We start from the raw sequence: 26,717 nt of genomic DNA on the forward strand, positions 1-26,717 counted from the left end.
TCCTGTTCAGAATAAACCACTACCAGCAGAGGCTGCAGTCTTTATACTTCAAAAAGAAGTTTGCAGAGAGGATAGCTGAGATCAAACCCAAAGTTGAAGGTGGGAAAAGTCTTATACACCATGAACATGATTTTTTTATATACATATAAAAGTGGAGGGCTGAAAAGTATTATAGTCTATTTATATCTAACCTGGTAGCCCTTGTGTTTTAAGTAAAGAAAGCTTCTAAAACCTCTCATGTTTTTGTATTTTTACCTTTTGATATTTGCCAAGGAATTAACAAGCAAGCTACCAGAGACAGATGTCTTCTAAGTCTAAAAATAAATTAGAATCCACTAGAAACATTCATTGTCTTCATGTTTCAGCTCTGACCAAGGCATCTAAGGAGATCTTACACAGTAGAAACCTGAAGCAGCTGTTGGAGGTGGTGCTGGCCTTTGGAAACTACATGAACAAGGGTCAGAGAGGAAACGCTTACGGCTTCAAGGTGTCTTCACTCAACAAGATCGCTGACACCAAATCCAGTATCGACAAGTAAGTGCACTTTCTCAGTCACAACATTAAAACTTTTGCAGGCAGTAGGAGAGAGAATGTATGGAATATAAAAGTCACATCTGGAACTGGGAATGGGATATTTATGAAACTCCATATGGTTATTCATATCTGAACCTACATAATAAAAGCAATATATTGAACATTTGACACGTTCACTCCAGCTCAGTGTGTCTGTACGTCTCCGTGTTGTTGTAGAAACATCACTCTCCTGCACTACCTGATCACCATTCTGGAGAAGAAATACCCCAAAGTCCTGATGTTCCAGGAGGACCTGCAGAGTATCTCAGAGGCAGCCAAAGTCAAGTAGGTGAAGCCTTGGAGCTGTGGTTCCCAATCTGGGGGTTTGGACTCCTCAAGGGGTTACAAGATTAAAATGTATGCATTTCAACATGATTAACAACGATTGGAAAGAAGAAAAACTTATTCTGCTACACAAATTATTTTTTATATATTTTTACAGGTTTTAAGAATTCAGGTTGAGGAGACTCCTTGTAAAATAATAGAATAAAAATCAGGTCCAAGATACAGACAGGGCTGCCAGACTTTGTAGAAGTGATCTGCTTTGATATGTAGATTACTTGTGAGATATTCTAAAAGAACCAGCTCAAATATAATTTTACATCAGCCCTTAACAGAAGGGCCCTTATCGCTAATCCACTATACTAATATATGTTTCCTTACAGCAAAAGTGATAATGTTATATACCTTTTGCTATCTACAGTTGTTATAGTTCCACTTGGGAGGCCCCAAAATCAATAGACGTTAGATCCATTTGTAAATCTTTGTCTAATATTTTTTCAGACCAATACATGTGCAATTTACAACATGACCATAGGCAATGGGTTAAGGAACCTATTTCAGTTTTACATTCGAGACAAGAGATTAATAGACTGGCTGCAGTTAAGGAATATACTGTATATTCTATGTATAATTCTAAACAGGATTTCTTCTGTTCAAGTACAGATGTTTATCTCTTTTGGCATAACTCCAAATACCCCCCATGTGTCCTCATCAATACTTACAATCCTTGCTTCTTTCTGTAATACTGGATAACATTACCTTGTTATGTTTCCAAACACTATTCAAATCAAACCATCCAGTTCTGCTCCCAAGTTAAGACATATGCAACCTGCGACAAGGCCAAGGTGTCGTGATTAGACACGGCTTTGTGTTTAAGAGTCATAAGCTGAGACGGTTGGGAACCACTGCCCCGGAGAACCTGCTGCCTAACTTTCAACTTCTTGTTTCCCTTCACTCTGTGTGCAACAACATCTTTTGTTGTTTGTTTGCAGTATGACAGAGCTGGAAAAAGATATCTGCAACCTGCGCAGCGGCTTGAAGAGCGTTGAGAGTGTGAGTCACAAAGATTTCTTAGATACAACGGTACATTTTATTGGTCATGCAGTTGTACATTGTTATGTGAAAATCTAGTGTAGCTCTCCTTCAGTTTCCTCTCTTGGATTTTCACTTCTTAGGAGCTGGAGTACCAGAAGAAGCGACCGCAGGAGCTGGGAGACAAATTTGTGTCTGTGGTGAGTCAGTTCATCACTGTGGCCAGCTTCAGCTTCTCCGATGTGGAAGACTCTCTCACCGAGTCCAAAGAACTGGTAAGCCATCGTGTCTGTGCGGTGTGTTTCTTTATTTGAGCAGACCAGATAGAACCACTGTCACTTGTAGACACAGACGCTGAAAGCTCACGTCCCATTTCCTCCCGGCGCAGCTGTTTCTACGCGCCTTGTTGACCTCATCAGTCACCTCTCTAGGAAAGCTAACAGCAGGAGTGAAGTGTTTCAGCTTCCTGCTGCAGCGCCACTGACACTTTATTGGTCAGCCCGCTCGTCGTCTTATGTGCGGGTCAAGAGTGAAACCAGGCGCAGAGGCAGAGGGTTGGATATTGTTTAACAAGACTGCGTTCTGCATTATATGGACGTTGTGTGTCTCTTTGTGTCACGGTTTTAGGGACTGTGATCACACCTGCCAACTGCTTTAACACATCATTTTGTGAATGCTTTGTGAATCCATTTTAGTGTGGGTGGTCTGGGGGAAAATTAGAGGCTAAAGGCGCTCTGGTGGGCCAGCAGAATGAGCGCTTTCCTCCATAGCTCATGTGTAGTACGAAAAGCAGAAGAAGAAACAAGCCTCGAATTTGCAGATGGCCATATGAAGGGAAATGGGCTTTTTACAAGCAGAAACCTGAGCATGCTCACCTTTTAATGGAGAGCTTGACACCCTCAAGTCAGATTTATACGTCTGTCCACATTTATTGGTGCAAGGCAGGAAGAGTTTTTTTTTATTTTTTTATCTTGAGCATGTTTTTCGCCCCATAGTGTGAGTCTGTGCTACATTGACCTGAACGCTCAGCTGGTCACATGGCAACCATTAGTCTCTGTGAATCATTTACGGTGTCCCACAGTTAAATATTTGAGAGTGTTTACAGTTGTCCTCTGTACTCATGATTGGGAACAAGAGAGCCCCTGCTGACCCTCTAAACACCTCCTTCCATCTGGTGTGTGTGTGTATGTGTGTGTGTGTACAATAAAATGTTTGCAGAAGACCACCATATGAAGAAAAAAAGGGACATTTCATGTTTTTTGTCTTTGTCTTTGTCTAATTGTCTAACTTAACTGCGTCTTTGCTCCACCTGATAAGAGTTTGCGTGTCAGAGCTGCCGTTAGCGTGCAGATCTTTGAGGGTATATGTTCTCAGCATGATCTCACATCTGGATGTTCTCCTTTTTTAACTTACTGTGAAAAATACCTAACAAACACATTGCCTTAATTTGGGCTCTGGCTCCAGTCTCCGGCCCTCAGCTGTAATCAGTAGCTGGTCAGATCTGGGTGAACATGGGCTTCAAAGCCTGACTACTGGTACCCTGCTCTGATTTCAAAGAGCTGGGACCTAATGAGTCTCCTGTAAAACAGTCAAAGATGGAGTAAAACATGGTTCTGCCGTGTCCTGCTGTAAATCTAATCCCATGTGCCCCTCCCCGTGTGCCCCCTTTCTCTTTGGTCCCATAGTTCCTGAGGGCAGTAAAGCACTTCGGTGAAGATGCCAGTAAGATGCAGCCAGATGAGTTCTTTGGCATCTTTGACCAGTTCCTGCAGTCGTTCGGCGAGGCGCAGCAGGAGAACGAGAACATGCGAAAACGAAAAGAAGAGGAGGAGCGCAGGGCCAAGATGGAAGCTCAGGTATGTAATCGTTTGCTGTTTCCATATGATTCTTGACAAAAAAGAACCACAACTGTTATAAAACACTTATTCTGCTTCTCTTGTCACAATAGATCCCAATTTTCTTAAATTAATTGCAGTTTTGAGGAGTATTAACTCAAATATTCTAGAAAATCAGAAGTAACTCAGAGTTAAAGTGAGACTATGTAACTTTTGAAATAAGAGAAAAACACAATCTTTCTTATACAGATAAAAAGTTGAATTCATAACCAATAAAATGGACCCTCGCTTAATTCATACATTTAGGGGGTTTTGCTACTACAGCCTCATTTCTTCTGGTATGACAAGTAGCTTGTGTTATTGTTGCACTTTAATGTTACTCAGATGCAATTATAGTTTGATTTTTGTGAAATACACTTATTTACTTTCTTTATGAGAGTTAGGTGAGAAAACTGAATCCACCACCATGTTTGTATGATAAATATTTAGCTACAGCTGGCAGCCGGTTAGCTTAGCTTATCTTAGCATAAGGACTGGAAACCAGGGGAAACAGCTAACCTGGCTCTTCCCAATGATAACAAAATTCATTTAGCAGCACTTCTAAAGCTCAGTAATTAGCACGCCATATCTCATATCTTTGCTTAATCTGTACAAAAGCAGATGTTAAAAAAAAAACTGGTTTTATATGTGTGACTATTTCTCAGCTGGTTTCCCAGCAACCTCACAATATTGACGAGAAGGAAGTCACTGCACCTGGCCAAGAAATAGCCTTAAAAGGGGATTTTGTCCCCTTTGGACAGAGGCTTCAGGCTTCAGGCTTCCAATCTTTCTGCTAAGCTAAGCTAACTGGCTGCTAACTGTAGCGTCATATTTACTGTACAGAGAAGAGAATGGCATCAATCTTCTCATCTAGCAGTTCTGGGAACTGTTGGGCTTCCCTTTATAATATTGCAAGGTCTCAACCTTACCAAGTGTCTTGACATAATTTATGTTATGATTTGGTGCTATTTAAATAAAACTGATTAAATATCCCTTTTGTGTGTCGCCAGCTGAAAGAACAGAGGGAGAAGGAGAGAAAGGCCCGGAAAGCAAAGGCAAATGGGGAGGATGATGGCGGCGAGTTTGATGACTTGGTGTCAGCGCTGCGATCAGGCGAAGTCTTTGACAAGGACTTGTCCAAGATGAAACGCAACCGCAAGCGCATCAACAACCAGACCACAGACTCGAGCAGAGAGCGACCGGTCACAAAGCTCAACTTCTAAGCAGAGGTTGAGATCATCATCCCTGTTTCTCTCGCCCGCCCAGCCAGCCCCTGCTCATCATTAGTTTCCCTCTGGGTCAAACTGACATTCACATTCCTCAGCACCCTCCTCCAGCCCGACCCAGCGCCGCCTGAATGAACCACGGTTGCACCATCGCAGCGAAACCACACACGGCACAACATGTTCGAAACCTTTCATCCTCTCAGATTTTGATGTTAAACGGAGCAGAAGCCAAAAACTATTATTAACGACCAAATCTGATAATTCCTGCTGGAGGATCAGTTTGGCCAAATGAAACGTTTTTAAGAAGTCTGTCATGCAGGACCAGGATGTTCTGTCTCGTTCCAGGTGTGAGAGACGGTCACAGTTGTTTGATAGGATGCGTTCTGTGCTGTTTTTTGTACGTCAGAATCTATGCACAGAGTGAAATGTGCAGCTTTTAGACTCGTTCGGGGCTTGATGCTCGTTCCAAACAGGAAGATGATTCCATTAAAAACACAAGGGGCCATTTTGTACGGACTGATTTCATAGATTGAGAGGGTTTTGTCCAAGAGACAAAGACAAAGACTGAATCTGAACTTCCTCTTGACGCTGCCACTCCCTTGCAGTCAGAACCATGAGAGGACTGAGGGGCTGCATCTTTAGACAGACGTGGTTTTAACTGCAAGTAGCACAGTTGAGAGGCAGAGGTTTTTCTTTTCTATTCATCATTATTGACACACAGCATTTATATATCTGATCACTGTATGTTTTATTTGAACGTTTTCCTGTTAAGAGCTGGCCTTAACTCTGTTGATTTTAATTGTTGAGTTGATACTCTCTAAGGCCTGGGCCTAATCTGCAATTTCTCAACAAGTGTGGACACTCATGTCATAGATTACATATATCTATATATAAGGTTGCGTGCTTGTTACACATGCACATATGAATTCATAATTACTATGCTAAATGCCATTAAAACCATACCCAATCGATGCAATACACTTGTTTTTCCTCTCTGAAGGGAGTGCCCTCCTTTTAAAGTTTTTATTTGAACAGATGAAAGATGTTTTCTGCACGCTGGCTGGATTTACACTGCATTTAAAAAGAAAAATAGTAAGTATCAACATCCTGATTTTACAGCCTGTGATCCACATGTGAGGTCTTCTACAAGAGCAAGAACCTCACATGTCGACATGGAACTTCTGATTTTAATTTGTCCTCTCAGCAGCTGTGTGAATCCATCCAGCGTCACACACCCCCACTGAACTTTTATAATTTAAATATTGCCTTCCATTGTACAATGACCTGATGGAAATAAATGGGAGAAAACAGTCGTGAGTTTTTGTATTCAGTTAAGAAGCACACTTCAATGAATTCTTGTGCGTGAAGAATTTTTTGTTTTGTTTTGTAGTACTTCAAAGGCCCTGACAGCACCCAGGCTCAGAGCTCCATCTACAGGTCAGTATGTGCTCCTTCCCGTCCAGTGTGGTTTCAGACTGGACTCTCTTACATTTCATGCAAATCCAAACTCTTCCTGATGTTACAACCTGCAAATGTTCACACTGAAGCCTCATATGTGATTGTTGTCAGCGAATCTATTCGGAAATTTCTCTTTGAATTCTCATTAAAAGCAACTTAAGGTGAGACAGTCGCACTCTCTACATTAGTGCACAGCTCAGTAACTTATTCTAGTAGCTTTCAATTCAAATGTCACAGTGCAGTATAAAGAATATTTTATTCAGCCTAGATTTGTTATGTCATTGCTCTGAATTGTGTGAATTTTCTGCCTGCAGTAAGTTTTTTTTTTTTTTTTCTTTATTGTTTTTAGGATAGCCAGTTTCACATCCACATCCTTGGTTATTTACTTTACTATTAACTTTGCTAATGTACAGTTTTAGTTGAGGACAAATGAATCTGTCTATTTCTGAAACCAGGTTAATTTCACCCACCATGAAATATAAAAAAAAGGCAGATACATTATTTCTCAATTTACTACTTAGGTTAATCCAGCAATAATTAACTCTTATAAAGAAAACTAAAGGACTGTATATCCTCTTAGAGTTTAGAGATTTGCTTTCGGTACAAAGCGTTTTTGTAACTCTTAATTTTTAAACTACCTTTTCATCTACAGCCACATTTAAATGAACAACAACAACATTTGAAGCTCACTTCAGCAGAAACCCACGAGTCAGCTCGTCATCCGGCTCCTGCACAAAGCGAGAAACTCCGGTGTAAAACGCTCTGCCTGCAACTTCCACCACGACGGCCTTGAAGTCTCCACACTTGGTCTCCTGATGAGAAACACGAAAGAGAATCACAAACATAATCAATCCAATCCGTTCATCGGTTTACATCTTGACGATCTGATTTTCAACCTTAAAGATGCTGACAGCTTAAAGTGTTGTATCGACTTCACTTTCTGCAGAATAACGAGCGAAGCTCAGGTACCTCGACAGCTTTTCCTGTGAACTGGGATCCGGTGGCTCCACTCTGAAACGTCCTGGTCTGGTTGAGCTGGATGAGACCTTTGTGATACTGAAGAGCCACTCGAGCTGTAACACCAGAACCAGTGGGACTTCGGTCCACCTGAGAACAAGTTTAAAGCCGGTAGAAGATAATACTAACAATCCAGACGGCACGTTGTGTCTGTTCTGTGCTTTTTGTCTTTTTACTTTAGTACACTTGATATTTCACTGAGTCAAGCAGCAGCTCTCCTTTAAGTGTCAAATGATAAGACGTCTGTATAATACCTGAGCCTCTGCAAACACACAGACGTTGGCGGTGGGATCAGAGGAATAATCGTCTTTTCCATCGGTGAGGATGGTGCCGTAGAGGAAGGCCAGATCATCACTGGTTGGGTGGTGCAGCTTCACCTATGAATGAATAAGGCAAAAGACTGTGAAATCAACATATGCGAAATGTTCCTGATACTTGTCTTGGGTCCCTCATTACAATTGAGGGAAATCACAACACTGAGGATACTGTGTGTAGTGATTCTACACAGGCTGTGCAATATGAACGTCTCACCTGAGCTTGGACAGCGTTTGTCACCGCTGAGGCTGCGTCTACTAGATCTCGAGTCCTGGACTTGGTGACGTCCAGGCCAAACCTCTGGGCGTTTACGAAGGCGTAGAAGGCTCCTCCATAGCTGATGTCAACCGTCACATCACCGAACCCTTCCACGCTCACCTTCACATCTGGTGACAAGTCATTTAGTTATACCAGGGAAAAAAAAAAACACCTGAAAATACTTTGGTTTCTTGCGGATCAAGGCGAGTTTCCTACCTGTGGCAAATGCAAAGGCCGGCACACTGAGAAACCTCACTCCTCCTGTTTTACCATCAGAGTACTCAACAAACGCCTTCACCAGCCCACAGGGACAGTGTATGTTCACTTGCGTCTCTGGTGACTTTGTCTCCACCAGTTTGTAGTCGACAGCGAAGCGTCCGAGTGCGATGACGGCGTGTCCGCACATGGTGCTGTAGCCCTCGTTGTGCATGAACAGCACCCCCAGGTCAGCCTCGGGTATCTCGCTGTCCACGATCAGGGCTCCGTACATGTCGTAGTGTCCCCGGGGCTCGTACATCAGCACCCTCCTGAGGTGGTCCAGATGTTCTCGGACATAACGCCGCTTGGATAGCACGCTGTCACCTTTGACCTCTGGGTAGCCGCCGAGGATGATCCGTAAAGGCTCTCCACCGGTGTGCATGTCAACCACTGAGAGCTCGTCTCCCTCGTGAGGTGGAAGCTGCATTTCCATATCAGTGCTGATTCAGAAAATTTTTAACAGTGCAGTTATTTTCTTAAATATTTGATTGGTTGTTCAGTGAATAAAAAGAAAATGATTCCGTCAACCCCAAGTTAATGTATTCATTGTTTTTTTGTCGACCAACAGGGAAAAACCCAAAAGATGTTGAGTTTACATTTTTTCCTTTATAAAAGACTTAGACAGTTTATCAGTTGTAACTTGTTGCCTAATTTTCTGTAAACCAGCTAACTGGTTAATCATCTAATCATTTCACCCTAGAGTGGTTTCTGAGTTCCTGGGTAAATAATGATGAAACTGTATAGTGGGGTTCAGCAGGGGCCCAACAACAAATCTTTGCCCCAGGGTCCCTTTGGAGGTTAATCCACCCAAACATAAACACAAAGCACATATCAGTTATTTTAATTATGTCAATGTGCTGTTTGAGTTTATCCATTAGTAACACAAAAATATAGGTTTTGAACCTTTAAATTTGTATATTTGTCAGTATTGTACTGAATATATTCTAATATATGTTCTATTTTCATCAGAACTGTTGGAAACAAACATTTTCAGACAGTTTGTTTTCAATGATGAATTCTCCGGGTGCCATTTAGAAAAGCTCCAGTCAACACAGATGTCATTCTTATACTTTTAGAAAATGGTGAGCAGGATGAATAATTATGACAGAAACTCCGATCAACTCCATAAAGTATGTTATCTCCATGTCAGCACTGTTCATGTAGACAACAGCACTTCATGAATGTAATCCTTCTCAAAAAAGAAAAACCTGTTATTACATTTCAGACAGACATTTTTTTTTTTTTTTTTTAAACCTACTGCAGTTTGGACCGTGATAAAGTATGACACACACTGTTGCGTTCGCGGCACCTTAGAGATGAGTGGAAATCCCAGAGGCGGTCGCATCCACAACAGCTGCAAATTCCTCCAAAGCAATTCAAAACTTGAATCAGCACTGCAGGACATTTTTTTGTTCGCAAGATGTTGAACCTGGATAATATTACTACCAAACCAATTATCATGAAGTTAAGATTTTCTTTTAGAAGCTAAGTGTTGTCAATAGAGGTGAATGGGGGGGGGGGCAGCAGCGACTATTCGTAAGGTCGAAGTGTAACGTGACGGTACTCTCCGATAAAATGCTGCAAAAGACCAGCGTTACTGAAACTAATACAACTCCAGAAAGAGTCATATTTACCTTCTTTACAGTTTCTCTGTACTTCGGACTCAAACTTCTGCAGCCTTCAGTCTTTTTTTTGTGTGTGTGCATGCGTGTTTCAGTTTGCAAAGACACAAAAATGAGACTTTAGTGCCACCCTGTGTTCTGGAGGGCTGCATAACATGAAGCATTCAATACACTTTTCTTTTTTTCTGTCCGGATTCATGGAGTGGAAGCCATTCACCACAGCTTCAAGAGGTGGAAAAATAATTTATAAGCAATTTATTTACACTGGCAGCGAAAAGTCAGTGTAAAGGAATTGCTTTTTGTATTTGAAAATCTGATGATTGTCGTTTTGTCGCAGAACAGAGGAGACCGAACTCCAGATTGTGATCAGGCATCAGTTTCATTATTCACTTCACTGCTGACAGGTTTCCTGGGTGCATGCAAGGTCATTTATGTATCTAAGATAAAATCATCAAACAGTCACATGCTTAGATCCTGACAGGTGTTGCTTTGCAGCCACACAGAAAATTAGAAAACATCATGAACTAAAACTTTACAACTTTCTTACTCATTTTTTATCCACACAGAATAAACGAATGCAAATGTCTGTATCACCGAATGGGATGTAGGTTCATTTAGATTTGCATAGCGAGGTGTGTGTCGTGACACATTATTTAAAATCTTCCACAAACATAATTTGCATCACTATTTGATATAAGCAGGCAAATACAAAATCATTAACACTGAAATAAAAACTGTAATTCATTAACATACCTGAGCAAGAGGCAAAGTTACACAAAGGAATAGACAGTACGTTTGCTGCACTACCTGCTGAAATATTCATGTCTTGCTTAAGGAAAACAAATCTTGAAATAATGAGAATTAACTAAATAAATCTTTAAACTACTGAAGGTCCTTCATTTGCATACCTATTTCACATGCACGGGAAGGACATTCAAACATAATATTTTGAATTTCATAAAAGGAATGCATAGTCGAAAAAATTATTTTCCTATCCTGTCATTTCATATTCTTGTTTGTCTCATCACAACAACACTGAATGAGGCTTTGTATTGTAAGGCACATATTCAATTACCTGACAACTGAGTCATAGAAAGAAGGTCACCAGTGTCACTCCAGCGAGGACGGGCAACAAACATCTGAAACACTGTTGAGTTTCCTTCTTAATGAGTTACTTACTAAACATCCGGGATGTTTACAGAGCTCCAGGCTGTTCAGGATAATAAAAGCTCGAGCTGCTGAGTTATGAAAGTTGTGTGGCAGGTGAACTTTCAGGTGCTCTGACAAAAACTACAAACTGACATCCAGAAAAAAAAGTTGAAGAAGATCATGAAAATGACAGCTATAGAAAAAAACTCGACCTCTACAACTCCATATTTTTTACTGATGGTCCTATCAGGCTAAGATGTTTTAACAGAAGCCTTCACCAGAGTATCATGTTTTACAATGCTTGTAAAAAAAAAAAAAAAAAAAAAAAAAAAAGTACAGGCGTTACTTTTGAATTGTTTTCATAAACTGTTCCTGTTTCTTCTTGCCATTCTGAAATGTAGCACACACAGAAGCATAAAAGTGCCTCATAAGTCAAAGACTATTAGAAAAATCCCTGGGTTTTTGTAGTGCTAAGGTAACATGAAAGAGGATTTCTGCATGCAGTCAAATGCAAGAAATTTTTCTTTGGCAGGCCAGAGTCCAGCAGGACATGCGTGGTGCCTCCAGAAATCAGTCATGTGGGTTTTTCATGAGTGAACTCAAAAAGGCCCATCGTCTGTTTTGGGTGTGACAGGCCTGGAGGCAGCGACTGAGTCTTGACTTCTGACTCTCGCCTTCGGAGAGGAAGTCGGTGGCAGCGAGAGTCTTCTTTTCATGGACAGCAACCTGAGGATCTCGCCCACCTGAGACTCGAGGACCGACAGCCGACCGCTCAGGAACTGAATGTCTCCCTTCAGCTCCAGCTTGGCTTCATGCAGCGTCGTCTGAAGGAGCGCTTGCTCAGACACCGGCTGCACAAAAGAGTGTTTGAGGGAGACCTCGCTGTCAACGCCGAGGCTGTGCTCGAACGGATTTTTCTCCATCGGGCTTCGCTCGAAGGAGCTTCTTGAATCTCCAGCTCGGTCAATACGCAGATCGCTCTTCGTGATGCCGCTGTCGCACGAGTCCGTTTTGTGCAAGGCGCTTGTTTCTTCACCCGCTTCTCCCGCACCGTTGCCACCTTCCGTGCCCCGGGTCTCTCCACCTTCCTCTGAATTGTTGGCGGCTGCTAACTGTCCTGAGGACTGCGATCCTTTCGGCCACGCCTCTGCTTTCTGTGTCTGCTTTTCTAGCTCGACAGCAGGAGGCGCTGGTGCGGCTGAAGTGGCGTTTCTAAACTTTGCCCAGCCTCTAGCGCCTCTGCTGCTGGCAGCACCACCTACAGCTCCCGGTGCACCTGCACCGCCGCCCCGCGCAGAACTGTTAACCCTCTGGCAAAGTTGATTCTCTGCGCAAGGCCTCGATACGGACTCCCCTGCCTCTTGCGTGCAGCTTTGTTCTGGCTTTTCGGTGTGGACAAATGCTTGTGGAGGCGCAGCCATGTTACATCCGCTGCCTGTGCTCCCTCCTCCCGCGCAGGGGTCATTACTCTGCAGAGTGGAGCTGTACTCCTGCTGCTGAGAAGATAAAGCCTGACACTGCGTGAAAGAGTTCGAGTCGGAGTGGTGGTGGTGGTGGTGGTGGCGGCGGTGGTGCTGCGTCTCCACCTGCACACAGTTAGGACCGAGGTAAACGTGAGACTCTCCCGGTGTTTGAGCGTCTCTCTGCTGCCTGAACCTCTGGAACAGCTTTCGGACTGGGTGGTCGTCAGGAATGGAGAGAGTCACCTCGCTCCTCTGACGCTCCTGCTCCCTCTTCACATCAGAAATCTTTCTGAAGATTATCTGAAAGAGGGAGAGTCTGTGCATGAGGACTGTGATGTGGGTTATACTTTCAGTTACAGCAGTAGAGCTACTCTTACTGCACATTGTGCTCTACTAACAGAATGTACATATATAATGCAGCTTTAAAGGATGACAAATCTAGATCTGCTCTGTATGTTGAAATATTAAAGAGCTGAAAGCAGCGGTGCACTGGGGAAACAGTTAATGGAGCAATAATGCAATAATGGAGCGATGTCCACGCCCAGAGAGTTTCTGAAGTCCCTCAGAAGACAAAGACAAGAAAAGTTCATACAGCTCAGAAACTCATTTTTAACCTATGTTGATGAAGAAGCTGATTGTAACTTTCAGTACAATAACCTATGGTGTCTGCAGGCAGTTTTAAATTGTTTTCACCTATTCCAACATTTTCTAAGAACTACAAAACACCACAGCAGTCCTTGTGACAGTTGCGTCAATGATTAAATCCCACATAGAAACCACATAGAAACAACCTGTGGTCAGCATCTTTGATGACATGCGTAAAAAACATTTAACTCATATGTGGATTAATCTGAAACTGTCTAATTCTAAGATGTTATGTTCAATGCCACGGTGGGAGAGATAGCTCTATAACTGGATGTTTCTTGGCGTGATCTTGATCCAGTTTTACTGAGATGCTCATGAGCAAGGCAGTTCAGCCACATCAGCTCTAGAGCGTTTTTACGGTCAAAAAGAAATCTGTTTGACCAAAACCAAAAGGAAAAGATTCAAAAATGTTGCTGTACAACACATGACTGATAAAAATGAAACAGATGCTGTTGAGGAATTCCTCTCAGGCACTGACTGAACAATTTTCTAACGTAGCAAACACCTATAGCCTGTGTCCATGTGCAGTTTTAATGCACATTCATGCACATGCAAGTGACTTGAATATGTAACAGTAAAGGTAGTGGAGATTAAATCTTAAACCAATGCAGGCATGAACAGTTTCTGAAGCGGCTCAGATTAATAATGGATGTCTTTCTTATCATTTAATACATTTTAAGTAAAAGCCATAAATCTTTGAACATGTCGCCACAATTTGCCTTGAAATAGTTTAGATTTAGATTCTGAGGATGTGTGTTTTCAGTGTAACTGGTTACATAAGACCTTTTAGACTAGAGCTCCAACAAAACAGAAAAGTCAGAGAAGAATTTGAAAGTATATCGTTATTTAAAATATCATAAAATCATTTTAAAGCAAAGACTTGTTGCATAAACCCTGCACGTTTGTAAACACACTGGTATGGTATGTCTGTGTGTGAGCTGCACGGTGGATACTGAGATTATCATTAAGTAAATATGTGTCTGTTTACTTCATTTTCATAATAAGTCACTATTTTGATAGATTCAGTAAAAAACTCAAATCTACTGTAACTCAGAAATGTTTCATTGAGTTGCTCCTGAACAAAGAGCATGACGAATCACATGTACCCGTTACCCATGGATCCATTAAGAATTGATGTGATATTGTTCCCATAGGATGATATTACAGGGATATGTATGAGCAACTACTCCCAAGACTGAAAAGCAATACGTCACAAGGCTATAATGGCATTAATATGTATAGCCTGGAAAAACTCTTAAAATATTTATTAGATTCATAGTTTGGACTATTTGTCAGATTTCTTTTTCCACTGAAAAAGAAATCCATCACGATATTTGAAATCTAAATGTGCATCTGCAACAATATTTACATTTATCTTTTGAACTGACAGGTCATTTAAAGTGGCAGTAAATGAGCAGTGGTGAAACTTACTTTATTCTGTTAGATTCAGTCTTTTTGTCACAGCTGTGCCAACATTAATGCCACTTGGAAACGATAGGGAAGAAAAGTTGAAAAGTCGTCTATTGCCACTTAAAGCGGAGCAGATAGTGTGTCTGCAGCTTCCAACGGATCAACTCCAACATGCCAATTTATATGAGGCTTTAAAAACCCAATAACATGCACTTTTCCCCATTTGTTTTTGTGGCTACAATATTCTACATGTCATGTGCAGAATTTTATACACATGTCCTAAACATTCATCCTGACATATTTGGTATCTCTAGGTTTATAGAGTTTATAGAGGGATCTCCTCTTTAATCTCTGAGTTAACACAACATTAACTAAACTTGTTTGGTTTACCTGTTTTAACCTTTAAGCAATGAACTTGTTTCGCTGATGACAAACTCAGAAAGAGAGAAGAATGGTCGCAGTAATTTGAGCGTTTCAGTCCTGTTTACCCGTTTTCGTAGATTGCAGGTGAGTATGAGGTTGCGGGAGAACGAGCTGGCAAATGCCGTGTAAAACTCCAGCACCCTCATCAGAGCGTCCCTCCTGATGACGTGCAGGTCGCAGTACGTCAGAGCTCGGACATTTGCACAAGCACGGGCCAGCGTGGTCTCTCTCCAGAACGCATCTCCAAACACGTCACCTTTACCTGGGTGGGACATTATCACTTTCTTTATCACGTGGAAAAAGCGTTGAATCCTTTACTATGAACACTTCATGTGTCAGATAAAAGTTACAATTCATTTGTAGAATTTTTATTGAATATAAGTAGCTGTATACAGGTATGAGACACTCTAGTTTTATTACTTCCTGCCAACACATACAGATAAAACTTGACCCTGGTCTGTTTCATAATATTGCGTTGGATTACCTAGTATTGCGATGACCTCATCGTCCTGGATGACTTCGAGTGAACCGGAGACCACAAAGCAGAGGGTGTCGACGCTCTCTCCGACGTGGAAGATAAGGTCTCCAGGGGCACAGTGTGTGGTCTGAAAGTCCACAGCGAGAGAGCGCAGGCAGCCGTCGCTGGCCAGACGAAACGCCGGGTGGTCGTTGAACACCTGTCTGTTCAGGTGGACGCAGATGTCCGCTCGCATGTCTTTGGGACAAATTGAGAGAACCTGAGAGAGAGGGTGATATATGAGAGCAGAGACATTAACTACTTATCATAGGTGAGGTGGCAACATTTCAACATTGTAGAAAACAACCTTGGCAGAAACATGAAACTGACTTAGTAATAGAAAACCAGCCACAATAAACATTTTAACAGGTTAATGTTTTTTACAAAGGTGCATAAGCTTTGAATGATGTTCCATATTTCATCATCTGTCAGAGTCAACATGTAGAGCGAGTAGTGCGAAACAGAGTATGGACCAGAAAGAGGGTTTAGGCCAGAAATCCCTGCAACTACTGAAGTAATTTTTGAGGTGAAAAGAGACTGACAACAAGAGAACTTCTGCTGCTTTTGGGTGAAAAAATAAGTCATTTTTAAAAAGGTTCGAATAAGCTCTTATCCACGCGTGGGATGTGGCATAAAAATCCAACTGTAAGCACTCAAGTGGAATGTTGAAAATAAAAAGCCTTTAATAAATATCGGTTAGTGTGCTATAAAATACACACCTATCTGCACACTTGTCTTCTATGGATGAGGGCATATTTTTTCCCGCTTTTAAAATTAAGGATTGAGGTCACCGATGATTAAATCTCAACTATAAATCCGCTACTACTTTGGCCTGCAGCACAAATATCACTTACAGTCGATGATTATGAATTATATTGTGTTACGACATCACTTTCCACTGGATCTTGTAGACGTGCACAAGATCCAGCAAAGTTTCAGTGAACCCTGAGTGTCAACGAGTGCACTAAATCTTCTCTTGACCTTTGAGGTTTACATCACCATGTTCACCTTTCACCACGCATCATATATAATGTTTAAAATGATAGCATAGCGTTCTGACTGTCTGACAGTCCTCCTTCCCTCGGTCAGAACAAATGAAACATGTACACTAAAAACCTCCATAGAATACATTGTGATAACCCTATAAGAATACAACGACAATGGCCCACATACAATTTCACTATAAAATAATGGTGACACACAGATTAAGGTACGTTACATTTTGGATCATTAGAATCTTAGAGTTTGTTACTTAATGCTGGGACATTTAATAAATTACTGTTGCTACAATCACTAGTAACCATGACTACTGTGAATGATACCTTATCTGTGTCAATGCCCTTGGACATGGCCCAGGCAGAGACGATGAAGTCCATGACTCTCTCGCTCAGACCCTTGGGAACCTGGTAAAGTTTGAGGAAGTCACGCACGTTGTTGAGCATCTCGTGGTAGCGGTTTGTGTTGGTGTACATCTGCTGGAAGATGGTGGTGACATTTCCAAAGATGGTGGCGTAAAGCAGCGCTAAAACAAAAGATATAGAGTAACGTCATGAAAGCAGCTTGAAACCCCCCTGAAATCTCACAAAGAAACATTAAAAATATCCCTGAGTTTTCACCTTAATTGGAAACTTAAGGCCCTTTCAAGGTGTAAATTAAAAGATGATTTTCATGTGTTTTTAATCCATTAAAAACCCTGCAGGCATATAAACCATTAAAGTGCCATAATTCATTATAATCCATTCATTTATATGTTGCCTAGCCCATTAAAATCCTATTCAAATGACCTTCATATAGCCTTTAACAATCCATTAATTTATCCACTAATCGTCCCCTTAAAATTTTCACCTTATCCTAAGTATTTGAGTTGTCTTAAGGTATAAATTAAGAGATGGTTTTCATATTTATTGGCCAGTCTTAAGGGGTTTTGTTCTCTTTTTAAAGCCTGTAATCCATGCATATAATCCATTAAAAATACATTGATATATTACAGTCCATTTATTTTTATCCATTAATTTCCCCCTCAAATGAATTTACCTTGATCACATGATTATTAATGGCTAAATTAATGGTAATTTAAGGTTTAGAGGGAGAGAAAATATCAGTATGAATATTATTAATATAAAGTAAACAATGTCTGACTGATTTTCATTAAGCCAAACCTGCTGCACATTTTAGTGCAAATAATGGGATCTTGTTGGATAACTTACTTTAATGAACATTTATTCCACAAATAATTTCTTATAATTAAGTTTAATACACTACAGTCAACAATACAGTTCTCAATAAAGTTAACACATACACAGCCACATACACAACGAGTGGTGGCTTGAGTCTTTATAATATAATTCATAATGCACATTTCCTCAGTAAGAGTACTGCTCTGCAGCGCTGCAGTGACCTCAAAGAGTCAGTCAGTATCTCTTATCCAGAGGTTTTACCCACTCAAGAGGAAAGAGTCGTCTCCAGTCGTCACAGCAGGATCACAGAGGTTAAGATACATATCTAACGTGATGGCTCATTGTCCAGTTACTACACTCGCCCCTGCAGGCAAACTCTGCCTTTCCTCTCTTCCTCTCTCCTCTCACATAATTACTGTATCCGTGGCAGGAGATTTATCGGCCGTAATTGAAGCCGACACTTCAGTGTGACTGAGTGATCTTCGTGATCGAGACGCCACCAGAGTAATGGGTGTTTACTTTTGGAAGTACAAACCGCTAAGCGTGGCTGTCAGATTGCGTTTCCCCTCACTGTTTTTATTGCATCATTACATGCTGTTTTAAAAGAGTGGGCCAAAGGTTAGTACACGAAGGCGAGCTGTGACGGAGGAACTGTAAGGAAAGGCTGACAGTGGAGGCAGTGACACTGAAGGTGAGGCTCTTACTGTAACTGCAGCGGGTGGTGACACCTAAAAATAGATATTTCTATTTTTGTGAAGAGGTTCAAACTAATTTAAATGAGGTGGATTTAACTCACTGTTTTACATATAATAACTTAACACAATTGTTTTTCTGAATGAAACATTTGGGGAAGTTGAGATTTAGTGAATCTAATGTTCACCACTCCCTAAATTACTGAATATATGAATGACATTGGAAGACCATATAGACTGTGTTTATAAACCAACAGTGTTACACAACATGCTGAGGTATATAACACTGCATCAGTACTGAGTTCATGTTACACAAAACTAAATATGATTGGTCTTGACCAGATTTACAGTTTTGTCCCATTTAAAACTGCTACTCAGCTGGTCTGAAATCAAAGCCAAACAACATGCAGAATGTAAAAAATACTACATTGTGATTGTTATAAATTTAAAAAGAAAATCTATCCAATAAACCAGGACTCCCCTCATCAGCTTACATTACTCTACTACATAGAAAAAGTTGATGTTTTCCCAGTAGTCCTGAATTAGTGACAGTGCAATATAAAAAAATGTTTTTTTATATTGATGCCTGAATTCAAACAAATGATTTAAAGCAGAGATGCGGTTGAATAATTTCAGTGAATTAACACATAGACAGTCCTCTTTCAGTGATGACCAACCTTCAGACAGATACACATAGAACAGGCTGGGCGCCGAACATGTCACTTTTTATTATCGACAAAGCAGAGTCCTAAACTCTCTCCCCAGTGGTTCAAGCACCGAGACTGCAGCTAAATGTGAATTACATGAGCAGAGTCAAGAGAGACTGTGAATTACCTAATACTGTCGAGCGTAAAGCATTATTTATAATTCTCCCTCAGTGGTGAAAATAAGCTTTAAAATGACAGTTCATCATTTCAGCATCCAGGAATTAACCTTTTTTTTTTGATTTATCACAAATATAACACTGGTTCAACAAATGAAAACAAACCATTTGGATAAATATGGATGGATTTATGTGCACTGTCCTTAGGTCCAATACTTTATGATCTAAAACGAATACTTCACTGATATCATTAATGTATTGTGTTGAATTTTACTCATCGTCTGTGAAGATTCTCATGAACCTGCACAGCCTCTCTACCATATGTTGCCTGACTAAAGCTGCCTGATAGCCAGCAGGGCTGCACAGCACATTATCTTGTTTGCATGCAAGTAAAAGCATCCAGATTGTTTCAGCTCCTGCGAGGTTCTTCTGGTTCATGTTATGAATGAATGAACGAGATGAAAACAGCATCAAAGGATGCACGCTTCGCTTGGTGTGGAGTGATGGGGAGGCTGATGGGTGGCTATTTCTATGGAGCTGTTGTTCTGACATATTGTACTAATAAATGACATGTTATTGCATTCGTTTCACCTCCAGATGCTGATTCAAACTGGAAGCTGCACAATCATAACTCTGATGCAATCTTTTTATTTTTTATTTTACACCACATACAGTATTGCTTTCATACTGTACGCCAATGAAGCGAGTGTGAAGCTGCTGTTTTTTTGTCCTCTACTCAGATTTATTTGGGCTGTCAAGGTTGTTCCGCCTGCGCACTGAAGGAGAAAGACAGTGGTCACTTTGATTTAAGCTGTTTGGAAAAACCTCACTTGAATTTCAGTGGACAAACCGTCCACCGGCAATTGATACATTTACGGTTTGTGTTATTTGTCAGAGGCTTGGAAAAGAAATCAGGAAAGACTGGAAGCCTTGTGTTAACTTGAAGCTGTTTAAATGTCTGTGTTCATGTGATAGAAAGAGCATGTTTGTATCTACATTAGATGCCTGTGTGAGTTTACTGTCTTTATAATGGCATGTCCATTTACTGCTCCATTAACCACCACTGATACCAAGAACAGTAATGATAGAAAAACACTATTTGTTATGTAATATCAGACCTATTAGGTTTGTTGTTTTTTTCATATGTGATTTAAAAAAGATTAAACCTTTGCAATTATAATAAACCAAATCAGCTGAAACAAAAAAGCAATGAGCTTAAAACCTATTTAGAAGATTTGAAATACTTCTTGAGATTTCATAAAATGTGTGGAGTAAATAGTAAACACAGCCCTTAATGTTGTACTTACAGCCCACCATCATCATAGCCACAGAGAAAATCTTCTCGCCATCTGTGGTCGGAGCGATGTTTCCAAATCCGATGGTGGTGAGACTTGTCATGGTGAAGTAAAGAGAAGAAATGTACAGCGTGTCCTTGTTGGGACCCCCTTCCCACTGGCCTGTGCCGCTGGTGTTGTAGCGGTAAGGAGTTCCTATACTCAGAGCCAACTGGTAGAGCCAGCTGTCTGTCTTAATGCTGTTGGTGGTCTCATCGATGACCTCGTAGTCCCCGATGCTGTACCAGATGCAGGCCAGCCAGTGGGCCACCAGGCCGAACACACAGACCAGTAGAACCAGAACGGCCGCTCCGTACTCCAGGTAGTGGTCCAACTTCCGGGCTACTCGGCCCAAACGGAGCAGGCGGATCACCTTTAGGGAACTGAAGAGGCTGCTGAGCCCCTACAGAGCGAGTCAGAGCAAAACACATTTCGGTGATTGTTTATAAGGTTTTCCTCTTCAGATTCAGAAAGTGAAACTAAAGAAACATGTCTGTAAAAATCGATTTACCAATTCTTCAATTAAATTCACACTTTTTTTGCAGTTTTTTCTGATACAGCATGAATAAGTTTTCAGTATTTCATAAACGTTCAGTGAAACTTGTAGGAATCATATGTCTGCTTTTGTTATATGTCTTAAAAGTCACTGGTTATTTAAAGGAATAGTTCAACATTTTCGGGGACTATACTTATTCACTTCCTTACGAAGCATTAGATGAGAAGATTGATGCAACTCTCATGTGTGGTGAATATGAAGCTACCATTAGCAGCCAGTTAGCTTAGCTTAGGGCAAAGACTGGGAGCAAGGAAACAAGGGTTTAATGAGTGTTATGTTACGGCTCAGTGACTTCCTGCGGTCTCGTCGTCACCATGAGGAGATTCCAAGACTCTTCTGTGCCCGGATAAGAAATAGTCCTACACATAACCCCTGATATAACAACAACACTTTTTAAATACATTAAAGAAGAGTTTTAGAAGTCAGATTTTGTAACCTTTGGGCAGAGTCTGGGTAGTGTGGTCTGTTTCCAGTCTTTGAGCTAAGCTAAACTTAACAGTTTCCTGGCTGCATCGTCATATTGAACAAACAGACTCTATTCCAGGAGAAAAATATGTATTTCCTTACAGGAAGTAAAGAATCTTCTATCCGTGTGGTATTTCTGTGGAAATTTGAAGACTCCCGAAGATGAGTCGCTGAAGATGCAGGCGTGATGACATCCTTCATAGAGACAAACAAGCAGGAATATTTTAATGTCTACAGCAGAAAACAAATCCCGTATTAATACATTTGTCAGAAAATCATAAATCCACTCACCTCATCTACATTTTCAAAGGCATTGATGATATCATACGGCAGACAGGACAGCAGATCAATGACAAACCACGTCTTCAGGTAATTCATTCGTATCAGCTTCGCATCTGAAATAACCTCTCCAGCAGGACCCACAAAGGTGGTGTGGAAGTTCAGCACGATGTCGACCAGGAAGATGACGTCCACGACGCTGTCCAGCACCAGCCAAGCCAAATTGTTTTGCTTGGTCTTAAACGAGACGTTGTAGGGCACCATGATGGCAGTGTAGAAGGTGAGGATGAGGATGACCCAGTCCCAAGTGGTCTTGAAGGTGCAGTAATGGAGAATGATGTGCGGAGGCGTCTTGGGGGCCTCTTGTTTGTACTGAGGGAGAATGTCTGATCCCAGCTGGAGAGCCTTTCATTCAGAGGGAAAATGTAGCATCATGAGTAAAGAAGCAGGTAAATGTATCAAGGAGCAGTGGTCTCACACATGTACTCATCTGGCTGTGGCAGTTAATATTTAGATGTGTGTAAAAATGTGACATGAATCACACATATGGTTTAAGGACAGGTGCACCCTTGGGTATTATGGCACTGGGAGATAAAGTATCGTCTCTAGAGATCGATGACCAATATATGAGGTTTTGTTGTTCCCTATTTCTCCAAATGCCCTTTGACAACCTGTGAGGAGGGTTTATGTTTCTGCTCTCAATCTGAGATGTGTGCTCTGATCTATGGACATTTAAAAGTGAAGATCATTAGCCATCAAAACACAACCTGCCTTGTTACTGCATTGCATTGTGGTCTGTTTGGACCAAATTCAGCAGGAAATTTGTTATTTTTGCATCTTCCAAAATCAGTTTTTCTCTTAATGATTGTTGAACATTGGTAGAAAATCTGGAGTCCAGAAAGAAACCATTTGACTCCAACTTTATGTTGATATTATTGCAAATGTAACTGTATCTGAGTGGATTTATCCTTTACACTGGGAAACCTCTTGCCTTCTCTCTTTAAGCAATTTTTTCATAATTGAGCTTGAGTTATTTTCCATGGCTTTTTAAATCAATATCCTCATTCAGACTTGACTCACCTCAGCCAGTCTGGAGGGCTTGTGGCTGACCTCAGTCTTGCTTAGTGGTGCTAACTGCTGCACCAGGTTGCGGTTGTTGGTCAGAGCCCGTGTCAGTCTGGCAAACTTTGTCCATCCCGCTTGGAGACAAAAAGACAGATACTTCTTATTAAGTTACACTGTGAAGTTTTCCTACATTTTAATATTACAAAGAGTGTTTTCAGTGGCAGTGAACAATGCAGAACTGTCACTTTTTAATATTACCAATAGAAATAGTGACGTTGAATTGCTGTCGTACCAGCAATATGGAGTTAACAAGTGGAAAAACTGGAAACTTACCCTTAGGTAAGTCATTTTTACCATATATGCAATTGTACTTCAAGGCATCATCCCATCAGACTTTTAAATCCAGACTTTAAACTGCATTTGATGGGCATTTTGTGTCAAGATAAAGTGCGATACAGTAGCACATATACTGTATGCTCCATGGTTTATGTTGACTGTAAAGCAGGTCAGCAGTACTCTGGGAGCCGGCAAATGCTTGTGTTAAGAGGGACTTAATTTCCTTCATGCACAAGCAGTATTTTCATACAGTAACCATCCCCATGTGGTCTGAGTGTCCTTTGTTTCTGCTTGATGTATGTAAGAGACTTAGTGGCACACTTATCCTCAGGCACATGGCACTGCATAGACCCACGGAGACCAGTGTTCACTGACCCGCACACACAGCACCTGGACAGTTGTATGTTACACATCGGGAAGCTAACGTCTCTTAAGTCATACCCACTCATGTGTGATTGACACTTTTGGCTGCACTGCCCCCTAAATGGTTTGATGAACTAAATACTGAAGAGAATATGACCTCTCACCCCTTGTTGATTCATCCTCAATAGGCTGTTTGAAAAGTGTAATGTCTCTGAAGGTACAGAGAAAAAGCACCACCTTGTCCTTTTCATTTCTGATCGGAGCAACCTGCATGTAAAGCCATATCGGTGTTCCTGTAGGAAAGGATGAAAATGAGAGTTGTGAGAGAGCACACAGAGAAACTGAATGTCACAAATGCAATCTTTACTCATGCATTTAATGATTTCAGTAAAAACATTTGACTCAATAGCGATACTCACTATTCTTTGTATAGAGCAGCACCTCATAGAAATTGGACTCATAGCTGTCAAAGGTTTGTTTGATTTTGTCTATAGTCTTCTTGTCAGTCAGGTCACCATACATGAAACTGTAAAAAAAAAAAAAAGAAGAGCGAAACAAAGCAAGAATCAAAAGGGAGCATGTTGCTATGAGCTTGTCATGGAGACAGAAAGGCAGAGTATTAAAGACAGACAACCACTACTACTCATACTTTTTCAAATATTTCCTTTTAATGAATACTGCAGGTGCTGTGAATTAGTCGCTGCATTTTCATAGCAATAACAAAAGAGTTAAGTCCACGTCTGTTTTGCAAATTGAACCACATGTAAGGCATCTACTGAACCTTCACATTCTGGTCTGATACTACAAAACCCCAGCTTACTTGCACGTGCTGCTCCTGTGCATGACCTCAGCTCTGTGGTAACCAGACAGCTTGCAGAATCCATCGTTGCTGTATACGACTGGCCACTCCATGATCTGAGCATTTCCCAGCAGGAAACTGGTTTCTGCAACAAAACACAGAAAAATACAGCGGTCTGAAAAAAAAACTAGATGCTTCTAACAACACACCTTCACACTGCGGCACCTGTTGATCAAACTTTGTGTTTTTCGTGAGTAAATGTTGGAAATCTGAAGTTATGCAAATGTAACTTCATTGAAACTGGACTGATTTTTATTGTTGGATGATATTTTTGAAAACTGTGTTGTAAATTCCAATGAGAGAATTAAATCTGACATTTTGATGTTTTTTATTTACAGTTCCCCTTAAATCCTGCTGATCAATGCCATTAGAAAACTTCATCATAAAAGTGAATCTGTGCCTGAAATATTCAGTGCAATTATTTAAATCGCTGTAAAGAAAACTCTCCCACTACATTATTTTGATAACCATATACAATGTAAACAAGGGGCAAAGATCATTAATATTTAATGCAACAGAGGTAATCAGATGAGTCAATGGGCAGAAATAATTGTTGATGAAATGTTTATGTTCCACCCTTAATGTTAATTAAATATTAACGACGAGCAGCAAAGTTCTCCAGCTTTACAACAGTTTGCAGTCTCCAGAGAAAAGAGCAAGGACATTTCCTCCAAATAAAAATGTATAGTCACCACGAAAGCTGTCAAACTTAAAGCACTTGCATGTTTATCTTCAAATGAGTGCTTAAGTGATTATTGTCACAGAATCCAAATCTGCTTAAAACACATTATTAATGTAAACAATAACTTTGCAGACTTTCACTCCATGTTGCATGATCTTTCATTACACTGACATGCACTGTGTCTGTATTTGTACTAAAAACCTGCCAATCTCACACGCATTCACTGTCATGAAAATACTATCCAGTTGCCTCCTGTACAGACTGTCAGTCTGCAAAATCAATGTTGCCTGTTTTGCTGAGACAGATTGCCTTAAAAGATATTACAGCAAAAACAATGCACCACTCAGTGGGATGTAGGCACTTACAGAGATAAAAACAAAACAAAAGTGCAACTGAGCCATTAACACAAATCACATTATATCCTACATCCCCTAAATGAAAAATAAAAGGTGCTTCTCTTGAACTCTTCAGCTTTACTTAAATCACCACAACAAACAAAGTCTTCTCAGGCAGGCCAGTAAACCTATTTGTTTCTACAGATATTGATATTGAAGAAAAATTTTGACATGATTTTAGTGATATCATAAAAAGGCTATTATAGCCTACTGATTTTATCTCATTAAACCAGGGAATTTGGACATGAGACTTTTGCATAATTCATCAGTGCACATATTGTGAGTAGCTTTGAAAAAAAAAAAGGATATTACAAGGACGTGTTAGTCGATGCTTCTTCCCATTAATTGACATAAATTACATTATAGGTTTACTTTAGCATCCCAGACCTGGCTGGTACCTTGAGTGACATGCCAAATCAACATCCATTAATTCATGTTTCCTTTTTAGATGAGAACTCACCGCTGGAGCGCCGGACAATATTTTCCAGAAAAGTGTTTTGCGGAGCCACCAGTCCTCTCTTGCCCCCATGCATTATGAGGGTTCAGGACAGAGGCTCGGTGCTGCTCGGTGGTAGTCCTGATGTTAACAACCCCTCAGCTGTGTGCCCGACCGGAGCGTGGACCGCCAGTGTCAAGTCAACCAGAGTTAAAAGACGTATATCCGGGCTGAGGTTTCAAAAAGGAAAACCCCATTGTCGAATGTGGCAGTTTTCTTTTTCATTTTGTTAGACTACACCTAATTAATGAAATTCACCTATCTAATTCATTGGAATTTAAGATAAATGATAATTATTATCCTCACAGTGTCATTTTCACACATTTACAGCCACAGTGGCTTAAACATAAGAAGTCACAGCAACAAGACTTGCCAAATGAGGAGATCAATGTTTGGACATGTCTTACTCCACTATTACTTGATAATGACATCAGTCTCAGTAGTAATAATAATAATAATAATAATAATAATAATAATAATAATAATAATAATAATAATAATAATAATAATAATAATAATGAGGTACTTTTATTTTGAAGGTACGACCCCTCATTTTCCGGTGTTATTCTGGTATTTTTGTTTCTGGCTCCTCAGAGCTAGAATTTCTGTTGAATTTTAATATGAACTTAAATTTTGTTTATTTATATAAAGATTTATTTGCCCGTGATGTAAC

General features: G+C 40.6%; 3 protein-coding genes across 6 annotated transcripts in view; 1 reads left to right on the forward strand and 2 right to left on the reverse strand.

Annotated features, from left to right (window-relative positions):
* The window catches only part of LOC111240465 (disheveled-associated activator of morphogenesis 1-like), a 51,837-nt gene extending 45,540 nt beyond the window's left edge, over positions 1 to 6,297 (forward strand). For all 4 annotated transcript variants that reach the window (XM_022770487.1, XM_022770491.1, XM_022770490.1 and 1 more), the window contains 7 exons: positions 11 to 99; positions 366 to 534; positions 751 to 858; positions 1,848 to 1,908; positions 2,031 to 2,162; positions 3,573 to 3,743; positions 4,772 to 6,297. In XM_022770487.1, coding sequence (XP_022626208.1) covers positions 11 to 99; positions 366 to 534; positions 751 to 858; positions 1,848 to 1,908; positions 2,031 to 2,162; positions 3,573 to 3,743; positions 4,772 to 4,984 — 943 coding nt within the window. In that variant the 3' untranslated portion in view covers positions 4,985 to 6,297. The remainder of the gene's footprint in view (positions 1 to 10; positions 100 to 365; positions 535 to 750; positions 859 to 1,847; positions 1,909 to 2,030; positions 2,163 to 3,572; positions 3,744 to 4,771) is intronic.
* Positions 6,298 to 7,022: 725 nt separating this feature from the next.
* On the reverse strand, positions 7,023 to 10,009 carry l3hypdh (trans-L-3-hydroxyproline dehydratase). Its single transcript, XM_022737855.1, has 6 exons — positions 9,928 to 10,009; positions 8,252 to 8,733; positions 7,994 to 8,163; positions 7,717 to 7,839; positions 7,415 to 7,552; positions 7,023 to 7,257 (listed from the first exon to the last, which is right to left on the reverse strand). Exons 2-6 carry the CDS (start codon positions 8,724 to 8,726, stop codon positions 7,132 to 7,134), a joined length of 1,032 nt encoding a protein of 343 aa, XP_022593576.1. The 5' UTR covers positions 8,727 to 8,733; positions 9,928 to 10,009; the 3' UTR covers positions 7,023 to 7,131.
* Positions 10,010 to 11,663: 1,654 nt separating this feature from the next.
* LOC111236667 (potassium voltage-gated channel subfamily H member 5-like) lies at positions 11,664 to 26,081 on the reverse strand. Its single transcript, XM_022765486.1, has 12 exons — positions 26,009 to 26,081; positions 24,433 to 24,556; positions 24,032 to 24,138; positions 23,777 to 23,905; positions 22,929 to 23,047; positions 21,861 to 22,253; positions 21,672 to 21,764; positions 20,522 to 20,951; positions 16,845 to 17,044; positions 15,490 to 15,742; positions 15,071 to 15,267; positions 11,664 to 12,827 (listed from the first exon to the last, which is right to left on the reverse strand). The coding sequence occupies exons 1-12, from the start codon at positions 26,079 to 26,081 to the stop codon at positions 11,664 to 11,666; spliced, it is 3,282 nt and encodes a 1,093-aa protein (XP_022621207.1).
* Positions 26,082 to 26,717: the final 636 nt, after the last annotated feature.

Source organism: Seriola dumerili, unplaced genomic scaffold (assembly GCF_002260705.1).
Source record: "Seriola dumerili isolate Sdu_G_001 unplaced genomic scaffold, Sdu_1.0 BDQW01000025.1, whole genome shotgun sequence".
NCBI classification, from domain to species: domain Eukaryota; kingdom Metazoa; phylum Chordata; class Actinopteri; order Carangiformes; family Carangidae; genus Seriola; species Seriola dumerili.

Excerpts from the sequence above, each read along its gene's own strand:
- LOC111236667 (XM_022765486.1), bottom strand. The coding sequence starts at position 26,081 with ATGCATGGGGGCAAGAGAGGACTGGTGGCTCCGCAAAACACTTTTCTG. Across the intron at positions 23,048-23,776 it reads TGAGGATGAATCAACAAGGG|CGGGATGGACAAAGTTTGCC; the intron begins GTGAGAGGTCAT and ends TTTGTCTCCAAG. Across the intron at positions 12,828-15,070 it reads CCTGCAATCTACGAAAACGG|ATAATCTTCAGAAAGATTTC; the intron begins GTAAACAGGACT and ends TCCCTCTTTCAG.
- l3hypdh (XM_022737855.1), bottom strand. The coding sequence starts at position 8,726 with ATGGAAATGCAGCTTCCACCTCACGAGGGAGACGAGCTCTCAGTGGTT. Across the intron at positions 8,164-8,251 it reads GGCCTTTGCATTTGCCACAG|ATGTGAAGGTGAGCGTGGAA; the intron begins GTAGGAAACTCG and ends ACTTGTCACCAG. Across the intron at positions 7,258-7,414 it reads TCACAGGAAAAGCTGTCGAG|GAGACCAAGTGTGGAGACTT; the intron begins GTACCTGAGCTT and ends GTTTCTCATCAG.